The 10240-nt window shown below is 36.9% G+C and overlaps 2 protein-coding genes across 4 annotated transcripts in view; one reads left to right on the forward strand and one right to left on the reverse strand.

Moving 5' to 3' along the window:
* LOC306987861 (uncharacterized protein) overlaps positions 1 to 10240 on the reverse strand; it is a 434965-nt gene that overhangs the window by 117159 nt on the left and 307566 nt on the right. The gene's annotated exons all lie outside the window — the stretch shown is intronic.
* Positions 5494 to 10069, forward strand: LOC306988476 (uncharacterized protein). The gene is made up of 5 exons (XM_079593479.1): positions 5494 to 5650; positions 6376 to 6702; positions 6876 to 7217; positions 7521 to 7660; positions 8182 to 10069. The coding sequence occupies exons 1-5, from the start codon at positions 5563 to 5565 to the stop codon at positions 8251 to 8253; spliced, it is 969 nt and encodes a 322-aa protein (XP_079449605.1). The 5' UTR covers positions 5494 to 5562; the 3' UTR covers positions 8254 to 10069.

Raw genomic sequence — 10240 nt, forward strand, 5'->3', positions numbered from 1 at the left:
TGACACCAGCAGCTCATCTTAGTCAAACCTGCAACCTGCAGAAATGTGGTTTGGTCTTCTTGTAGGTGGGCATTCATTCACAGAAGAGTGGAATATGGTGTACATCTTCCTTTATTAGAGCTTTATTTATCTTTATTTATCTGAATTAGAGCTTTTACATGTGAGATTGAAATGGTTTTTATAATTCAATTTAATTCAAATAAATCTACATTAAATACTTTTTTAATTACTGTGTATGGCTTTAACAAAATAAAAGGCACTAGCTGCTCATAGTCAAACTGAAACTGCTGTGGTCGGGTTTCTACAGAAATGTGGTTGTATCTGGGCAAAAATCTTTTAGTTAAGAAGGCACATTTAGTGTATTTGTGTTTAGTTTGTAGGTGAAGTCATTCTTCCTCTCCTGCTTTCAATGAACTTAAGAGTTGATTCCCTCACAAAACAGCTTTAAAGTAAAAATAAATACTGAATCCATAAACATAGCATAACATACATACATAACAAACATAACATAACATACACAGATTGACAGCTTAGAAATAGGCGTAATTTGCAGGCGGGACGGTGGGACATGTCCCCACCTCTTTTTGAAACATCTTGTGGTACAGATGTATCTACTACAAAGTAAACCTCTAGTTGAGTAGCAAACTCTTTTTTCATTCTGCTGAAATTACAAAAACAAAATGCGCACAAACTTGTCCCTACTCTTGATATACAATCACTGATGAACATCTTTGGTTTTAATAACTTAATAATAATAATAATAATAATAATAATCATATATATATATATATATATATATATATATTTTTTTTTTCATTCTATATAGTGCTTTCCTGGGTACTCAAATACTAAAAACATATATCTTTGGCCTAGCATACACATAACACATTATAGACTTCTATAATTCAATGTTAGGTCAGCCGGAACCGGGAACACTTTACATAAATCCTGATGTACATCATAAGGAGGATGGCGTCTACGCTAATATTAGCGTTTATCCCGAGGTTTACCGCAGTCCGGCTGATCCAGGCTGTATCCAGATCTGATGAAGGACCTGCGTCTGGACACGACGACTACGCAGGCCTGAAGTGTCAACTAGTCTCTCCAGACCTTTTCAGTCTGGATTTCGCCCATCACATAGCACTGAAACTGCCCTTCTTCGGTGTGGTTAACAACATTCTTTTGTCCATGGATTCAGGGCTGATAAACATCTTGATGCTCCTCGATTTAAGCGCTGCTTTTGACACAGTCTGCCATGAAATAATGATCTCTAGGCTTTCTGATATTGGCATCACTGGCTCTGCTCTTTCCTGGCTCATTTCCTACATCTGTGACAGAAAGTATTATATCACTATACAAGGGTTTAGATCTGCCACTGCTTCATTTACACAGGGTGTTCCTCAAGGTTCGGTTCTTGGCCCGCTATTGTTCATCATCTACATATATCCACTCTGTGACATCATACACAGGCATGGACTTAAATTCCATTGCTATGCTGATGATATTCAAATCTATCTTACCACCAACTCCGATAGGCCATATCTGCCTGACTCACTCACTGCATGTATCAGGGACATCAAGCATTGGATGTCCCTGCATTTCCTCAAATTAAATGATAAGAAAACCGAGATTTTAGTGATTGGCTCTACTGTCAAAAGGATGGACCAGTCCTTTGATATTGATGGAATACCACTTTAAGGTATTGCTTCTAACGTTCAAAGCATTAAATGGTCTTGCTCCCCAATATTTGTCTGACCTACTATACCCTTACCACCCTGCCCGGTCCCTTAGATCATCTGAACTTGGTTTATTGTCCATCCCTCGTTTCCGGTTGTCTACTGTAGGTGGAAGGTCATTTAGTATTAATGCTCCTCAATTATGGAATTCGCTGCCTCTTACACTATGTAATACCAACGCATTATCATCCTAGGGCGTCATATACTGACACTTTTGACAAATCGTCTACATCCAACGCACATGGCACCCTTTAACGTCAATATGACACGCACAGTTATGGTTGGGTTTAGGTCTGGGGTAGGGTTAGGGTTAGACCGCTAGGAGGCGCCTTCTGGCCCATTTCTATCTGCGTCTCATATTGACGCTAAAGGGTGCCATGTGCGTTGGATGTAGACAATTTGTCAAAGCGCTTTGTCAAAGTATATGACGCCTTGGGATGAGATCGGGCTGGTAATACCTCATCTGTGGCTACTTTCAAGACCCAGTTAAAAACATATCTATATAAAAAGTTGGAAACTATTTTGGGGAGTGCGTTCTCGAGCCACCAGGCACTGTTTTGTGCGGATGGGCGGCCAGAGCGTGTTAAGAGTTTTTCTGTTAGAAAGGTGTCATGTTACCGGCCCTTAAGATAATAACTCATGATCTTCACAACGGAAATCAATCAATCAATCAATCAATCAATCAATCAATCAATCAATCAATCAATCAATCAATCAATCAATCAATCAATCAATCAAAACTAACTGTAGCTGGACAATAACTTTAACTTTATTCTAGAACTGCTGTAAAGCCAAAACAATCTCTGTACTTTCATTTCCAATTATCACTGTAAAGCTGCTTTGAAACAATCCATATTGTTAAAACCGTTAAATAAATGAAGGTGACTTGACTATATGAGGATGATTAGGAGGAGGATGTAGGAGGCCAACAGGGGTTACACCCCTACTACTCTTTTTTTCGAAGGACATTCTGATTTTAAAGACCACAGATAGTCAGGACCTCAGTTTAACATCTCATCCGAAGGACTGTGCTTGTTACGGTAAAGTGTCCCCATCACTACATTGGGGTTTTGCACCTGAGACCCGCAGTGACGCAGTGATTGACAGCTGCTGTCAGACTCGCTAAGATGGAGAGTGACTGGAGTGACGCAAGTAGCTTTACAACAGAGCGGTCATTTGAAGTCGAGGACTTTTCTCCCCCACCTTCCCCTGAAGTGGAGGAATTGTCTGTGGACACAGAGCCAAAACCATATCAATTCGAGCCGCGAGCTCAAACTGCGGTGTCGCATCGCATTAACTCCCGCATCGCGATCGGCATCCAGCGATTCTAGCGAAGCAGCCGCTCAAGAGAGAATGGGTCCAGTATTTGAGTGGATTATTATTACTATTGACCTATGTTAATCATATTTTGCCGCTTTGTGAAAAAAAATATCCAGCAAAACGCGCCGGCGGTTGTGGAGTCCATGCAGGAAGAGCAGCGTTTGGCACACAAGTGCATGTAAACACTGGCGCTAATTTCCAAGTCTGGTGGAAAGTTATGCAGTCCAGCAGTGCTGTTGCAACCGGCAACACTACACCTTTACCAGCCTAACCACTGTACTAAACACAGATAAAGCTAATGCTAAAAATCTACACTATCCTAACTGATGCAATACTATGCTACTAACTAACTACTGTATGCTTCTAACAATACTAACAACTATGCTAATTAACTACCTAGGCTACACGAAATAATCTAAATAACTATATAAATGATATGCTAACTAGATGCTAAAATACGCTATCCTGATCGTTTTCAATACTCGTAATTCCAATTTCCAAATCCTGACTCGCTACATGGTTTTGACCGAACCAGATGCTTTTATATCAGGGGCTGCCAAGGGAGTGGTGAGCTCGCACCAAGGGCGTGACAGAGTACCGTCACAGAGTACCCTACGTCACAGAGTACCCTACTTCACAGAGTACCCCTACTTCAGGAGATTCCGTTTGACCTGAAGAGGGCAGCATTCAGACGTTTTTACACCATATATTTGAAAATTAAAAAACACTTTATACTCAAATGTTAAAAAATGTACTCGAATCAATGAACAGCATTTATGAAGCTCCATTCTTACAGATCATTAACTAAAAAAAGTTGTTTTAGTGTTTAGTTACCCTTTAAAAAACCAAACTCATTGAGAAAAACATTGCTTTGGTTATGCTTTGGTTATGCTTGGGCTCTGCGTGACTGTGAAACATTTAGACCACTTATCTTAGTGATGGCTAAGATCAGGATCAGGATTTGAAGAGAGTTTCGACCAGTATAACAAAGAAGTTCTGGAACAAGGCATGTGTGGGGGCAAGATGCCATTTATTTCCTGCATTCCTCTTTTTCATGCTGTTTTGATTTAGGGAGATAGGAAAGTTGAGTTTTATTGTATTTTTTACCAGTAAATTAGAGATTAAAATGTGTTTTGGTTGTTTTGCTTAAGTTGCTTATTGAAAAATCAAACCTTAAAAAAAGATTTTTTATATTTGATGATTATATTTTTTCCCTTATTGCTAGACTCTTTGTTGTCTTCACTTGGAATTCCTTATGCTTCTTTCATTCTTGCAGCACATTTATCAGCATATCTCATCAGATCTGTTTCTTCTGACTACAGTGCAAAAGTATCCAAAGCATGGAATGAAATCATTGAGTATTGTTATTGTCCTTGGTTGCATATACTTGACCACACCTGGAAAAGTGGTCAGTGACACCCAGTATTGTTACAGTCCTGACTAGCTTCGTCATTTGTGTTTTCCTGTTACCCAGCGGCATTTATCTTGTTTTTGTGTGTTCTCTCTTTGTGTGTTTGCTGGGTAGAGTCAGCTGTGGTTGATGTGGGCGATGAATCGACTGATAAAAAGTTCCTTCATCACCAGTGTGGTTGTCGATTGAGGCCTTTCCAACACCAGGAGTTTTTGAGTATTAATTTGTTATGTAGTCTTTTTTTTCTGTTTTGATGTTGTTTGCTTGATTAATTTATGCATTACCTTAATAAAATTTCTCATTGGAGCACTATCATGGGATACATGCTTTTATCTTTGGGTAACATGACCATCTAACAATCAACAACCTCTCTCTCATTTACATTTTTATGTATTTTTAATTTTATTTAGTTAGTTAGTGTGTGGACTCTGAATGATATTTATGGAAGCTTGTTTCCATCATGGAATACAAATAATAATAAAGGTAAGTCACTTTACAAGTCTGATATTTTCTTGCCTTTTATTTTACACAATTCTGACTTCATAACTCGCAACTGATATGTTTAAGCTAGCAAAAAAACAAAACATAAAACCTGAATTGTGAGATAGACAGTACAAATTTGGATTTGTATATTGCAAACATATTGCATTCAGTTATAATGCTTATTGTGTAGTTTCATGTTCTACCACCAGGTGCTTATGGGACAAACGTGTTTTTTATCTGGACTCATATGTATTTTATTTATTATTTATTTCGTCTCTCACATTACTCATGTTACATGATATATAGCCTTGTTTACATTATTATTTTTTAAATAACTAAAATAATAAACTATAATTTTAACTTGACATGGTCTTTAAATTCTTTTTACATAATAACAAGTAGTTGGCTATACTAATGCCATAAAAGTACATTTAGGCTTTATGATATTTTACAAACGGTTGACTGCGAAAACCCGTTTTGCATATGTAAATTAGAACGTTCACTGCGTCATCGCTCTACATTCCATTCATGCTGTCAGGTTAGTTTCACTTACAAGTAGGCTACTAGTTTAACAAGTAGCCTACCGGTACGCCCTTAAAGCGGTACACTTTTATGAATCAGAATAACCATCACATTTCTGTGGAGAAAATGTCGCTTCTAGTTAATTTGCTCTCGGTGATCTTGATTTCAACTGACCACGGTAAGACACAATTTGTTACAATCTCTTTTCCGACGTTACACTGATTTATTTGAACGAATATCGTAGATGTATTGATTGATGGCAGGATTATTAGCATATCGGGTGACAACAAATCATATAATCAGCCCAAATCAGTTTCAGTAGCGTTAAAATGGGAACTTTGTAAATGACTTCGTATAAAAACCAGACACACAGACATAAGATAAGAAAATACAGTGTCACTGTCACAAAACCAAGAACAAAGTAGACCGAATAGTGATAGAACCCTGACATTAGTAAATATTATTTTACATCAGTGCATTAACTGATCAGAGCTTCTGCCAAATTAATAAAATGTAATGTAGCCTAAACATGTTATTTACGGGGAGAACTAAAAATATTTTTAAGAAAGGGTGGATTATGAGTCTTGATGCTGTGGAAAATAGCATAATTTTCTGAAATATGTTTATGGGTAGGCTACTATTCATCTATGTAATATACATTATGAGTCTATGCAAATGTTTGATTATGAAAATGTGTATTGGGTGTGTGTATAAAATAATCCGTGAGACTCATATATGTTTGTCTGATGAGTGAAAGTTTAAATCAATGATGTTCTTCTGCTGTTTGTTTCCATGTGTTACATTATGAATCCAGACATATTTATCTTCTCAAATCTGTATGATTTGTTAGAAAATAATATTAGCATAGTTTTGTTTTTGTCGTGTAAACTGTTTCTTCTCCAGGTGCCTCTGGTGTTGGTTCAGAAGAAGTGTCAGTGATGGAGGGAGATTCAGTCACTCTATACACTGGTGTTCAAACAACCCGACAAGAGGATATTAGATGGTATTATAATGACATTCTCATCGCTCGAATCAATGGAGATATTAATAAGACCTGTACAGATGTTCAGTGTAATGAAGGCACTGAGAGATTCAGAGACAGACTGAAGCTGGATCCTCAGACTGGATCTCTGACCATCATGAACATCACAAACACACACTCTGGAGAATATGAAATGAAGATCTTCAGCAGCAGCGACAGTGAAAAGATCTTCAGTGTTAATGTCCAAGGTGAGTCATTTAATAACGCAGATTATATATTTTAGATAGACCAAAATGTTTCTTTTCAGATCAAAAGTCAAGAAAGGGCTTATCCAAAGTCATGTTCATAGTTCTCTCATGTTGTGTAGTTTTAGTTTGTTTTCAGCAAAAGATCCTCCAGCATGTGTTGGTGTGTGTTTCAGGAGTTTCTGCTGCTGAACGAGAAGAAGTGAAGAAAAACAAGGGAGAATCTGTCACTTTTGATCCTCCTGTAGCAAGAAAACCAAATGATGTGATGACGTGGTATTTTAATGACATTCACATCGCTGACATCACTGGAGATCTCAGTGAGATCTGTACAGATGTTCAGTGTAATGAAGGTACTGAGAGATTCAGAGACAGACTGAAGCTGGATCATCAGACTGGATCTCTGACCATCACACACACCACAAACACAGTTTCTGGACTCTATAAACTACAGATCAGCATCAACAACAGCAGCTTCAGCATCAGCAGAGTGAAGAGATTCAATCTCACTGTCATTGGTGAGTGTTTAATTTAATCATTCAATGCATTTTCCTTTGAGGAATTAAAAAACAGTTCAATATTTTTTTAATCAACTCAGTAAATGTTGAGTTGACTTTTTTGAGCTTTGCCCAATAACACTTTGACTAATGTTATTACCGTAACTTGATAACTTGAAAAATGCATAATCCTCTATGCATAATCCTAATGTTTCCTGTTGATACAGCTGATGATCAATGTAGAAGGGTCTAAACTAAAGTAAAAAAAAAAAAATGTAAGTACTGGATGGATTATGATTCACAATAATGTCTGTTTCTCTGTAGATGTTCCAGAGTCAGGTTCGTCTTCAGGAGCTGTAGCAGGAATAGTTGTTGGTGTTCTGCTGGTCGTTGCTGTTGCTGTTGCTGTGATTTACTACCGTCACCACAAGAGGAACAATGATCATGCAGCAGTACCACGGAGTGTAAGTATTACATATCAGCTGATTTAGCAAGATATATGAGATTTGTGCAAAAACAAAGTTTTTTTATTCTGGATTTAATGTAAATAAAATGTAATAAATGTAAATGTGAAATGTCATATTTTTTGCTCTTTACTTTTATTTTTAACAGTAGAGAAGCAGATCTTCACTGGTTAAACAGTCAAAGTACATTTCGTGTTTGTGTAACTGAAACATCAATCCTTCTCATCACTGTTACTGTCACGTTTAGTTTCTTGTTCTTGTCATTGTCATGTTTCTGTGTCTTGTTAATGTGATTCCCTGTTTGTCATGTGATCCTGCAATGTGTCTTGGTCAGTTCTTATCGTTGCACTATGGTGGTTGTTCTGTTCCCGAGTCTTGTTCCTGTTCCTGAGTCTTAGTCTGAGTTTGTATTTGTGAAGTTTTAAGTTTATTTAATAAAATTGCTGCACTTGGATCCTGCTTTCTCCTCTGCTTTAACCAAACATAACAGTAACCTTCTGTGAATCTGTGTTTTCTTACAGGAGGGTAATGCTGACAATAACCCACCACATGATCCCGATGCCATTCCTTTGGAGGACACTGAAGAGAATTAGAAAGTGATGGAGAGACGAGGATCGGCTGAAACTCTCATCGCTCACAGAGGAATTGCGTCACAAATCCAGGATTTCAGCAGCCGGCACCAATAACAGTAAAAATGTCACCTGTTACATACCAATTTAACCAATTTCACGAGTTCACATTTACATATTATTAGATAGAGTAAAGGTTTATGTGTATTTGGCTTGCTGTCCGGGGGAGAGGCTCCGAGTCGGGATTTGGCCCAGAGTATTTCCCGGTGGTAGAAATAGTTATAACTAGAAGTGTGGAGAAGGGGTGGTGGAGGGATGCTGATAAACTGTCAATGAACAGAGGTAAGTCTGCTGTATATATATAATTATATAATAACCAATTTAGCCTTAAACCGTATATGAGCAATAAAGTAAGAAACAAAGCAACCGTTTCCAGCAGTAGATCAGCGAGTACTTGATGTTTCTCAGTATATAGAGGTTTATTAAAACTTTTACAGTGATCCTGACACAAAAACTGAACAGTGAGTGATTATCTCGGTTTCTTAATATTTGCACTATTATGCTGATCTGGTTTGACATCTCAGTAATTTTGTCCCGTCTGTTTACTTCCTCTTATAACTGATAGAACTGTTTTTTACAATTACCTCAACAAGACGGGCATTATGACCAATATTTTCCTCCTCGACACAAGGACAGTCTGCACTACTGATACTGCCGGTGATTTTACTGGTATTGTTGCTGTTACTGGTAGTGTCTGGTATTCTTATGTTGCTAATATTTATGGTTTAAACAGTTACATTAACCCTTACTTATCTACCTTCATCAGAAAACACTTTCCAGCAGCTAGACTGAAACCAAAACCAGCTTTAAGACGCTTGAAATATCATTTATTTATTTTAAAGTTGGTGAAACATTCAGGTATTTATTCTGTTCAATGTCTGTAACTGGACTCATATATGATACAGTCTGTGTTAAATGTTGTGTTAAAACAGCCATAATAACACACAAATGTGTGTATACTTGATAAAACAACACATTACACTTGTAAATCCTCATACATTACATATATATTTATCTTCATGGTTGAAATGTGCAAAAATGAAGTTCACCTGAAGTTGTGAACAAACATCTGTGACATTTTATGAGGTGCTGATTCATTCTTTCATTTTGTCTGTGTGTATGTGAGGAGATGAAGACCTGTCGTGTCTCTTTCAGTAATATTGAGCTGTGATTTGTCGAGTGTGATTTTTTTTCTTTTTCTTTAAACTCAGGGAATTATTGTATTTTGCTGATATGTTTATTTTAATACTATGACTGTTTTTGCCTTCACTTTAAAACTGTTTTTCCAGTCTAGCCTTCAGCTTTAAACTTGCGGTATCCCTTTCTTCTTTGGCAGCAATCTTGATCCCTTGTTCCTATTTTTGGATTTTTCTTTGTGTCTGGTGCTCACTGTAAATATATAAATCAATAGAGGTGATTCATGATCTTCATATGTCAGGTAAATATTTGAAGAAAAGCCATTTAAGTGTCCTAATATATGTTAAACTCCTCAAAAGCTTTTATCAGATCTAATCGTAAATCATTAAGAACTGGACATTAATGTTGTAGTTTTACTAACACAAATGATTTTTTTTTTAATAAGCTGTTTTAATGAAACCAATATTGTGTTTCTTGCATTCTCGGCAGAATATTTCCTTATCTTTACATCAGCCAAGGGAAAAAGTGACTTGAATTAAACCCACAAAAACACTGTTTTCTTTTCTGAAACAAGCAAATGAACGTGACACATCTTTGTATGTTTATGTGATAAATATTATTAAAAACATATGATTCATTCACAACATCTGAAATCTGTGCATCTCTAAAATATTTTTGTTATCAGAAATATCTAAGCTAATATTGAATCATCTAGTTATAGGAATTTCAGTGATGCGCAACTTTATTATTGTTGTTGTTCCGTCCTGTAAAGTCATGATGGATGGGCGGCTGAACCTGTTTTGCTGTCTGTTCT

Source organism: Phoxinus phoxinus (genome assembly GCF_949152265.1).
Source record: "Phoxinus phoxinus genome assembly, chromosome: 20".
In the NCBI taxonomy this organism is placed as follows: Eukaryota; Metazoa; Chordata; class Actinopteri; order Cypriniformes; family Leuciscidae; genus Phoxinus; species Phoxinus phoxinus.

Excerpts from the sequence above, each read along its gene's own strand:
- LOC306988476 (XM_079593479.1), top strand. The coding sequence starts at position 5,563 with ATGAATCAGAATAACCATCACATTTCTGTGGAGAAAATGTCGCTTCTA. Across the intron at positions 5,651-6,375 it reads CTTGATTTCAACTGACCACG|GTGCCTCTGGTGTTGGTTCA; the intron begins GTAAGACACAAT and ends TTTCTTCTCCAG. Across the intron at positions 7,218-7,520 it reads ATTCAATCTCACTGTCATTG|ATGTTCCAGAGTCAGGTTCG; the intron begins GTGAGTGTTTAA and ends GTTTCTCTGTAG.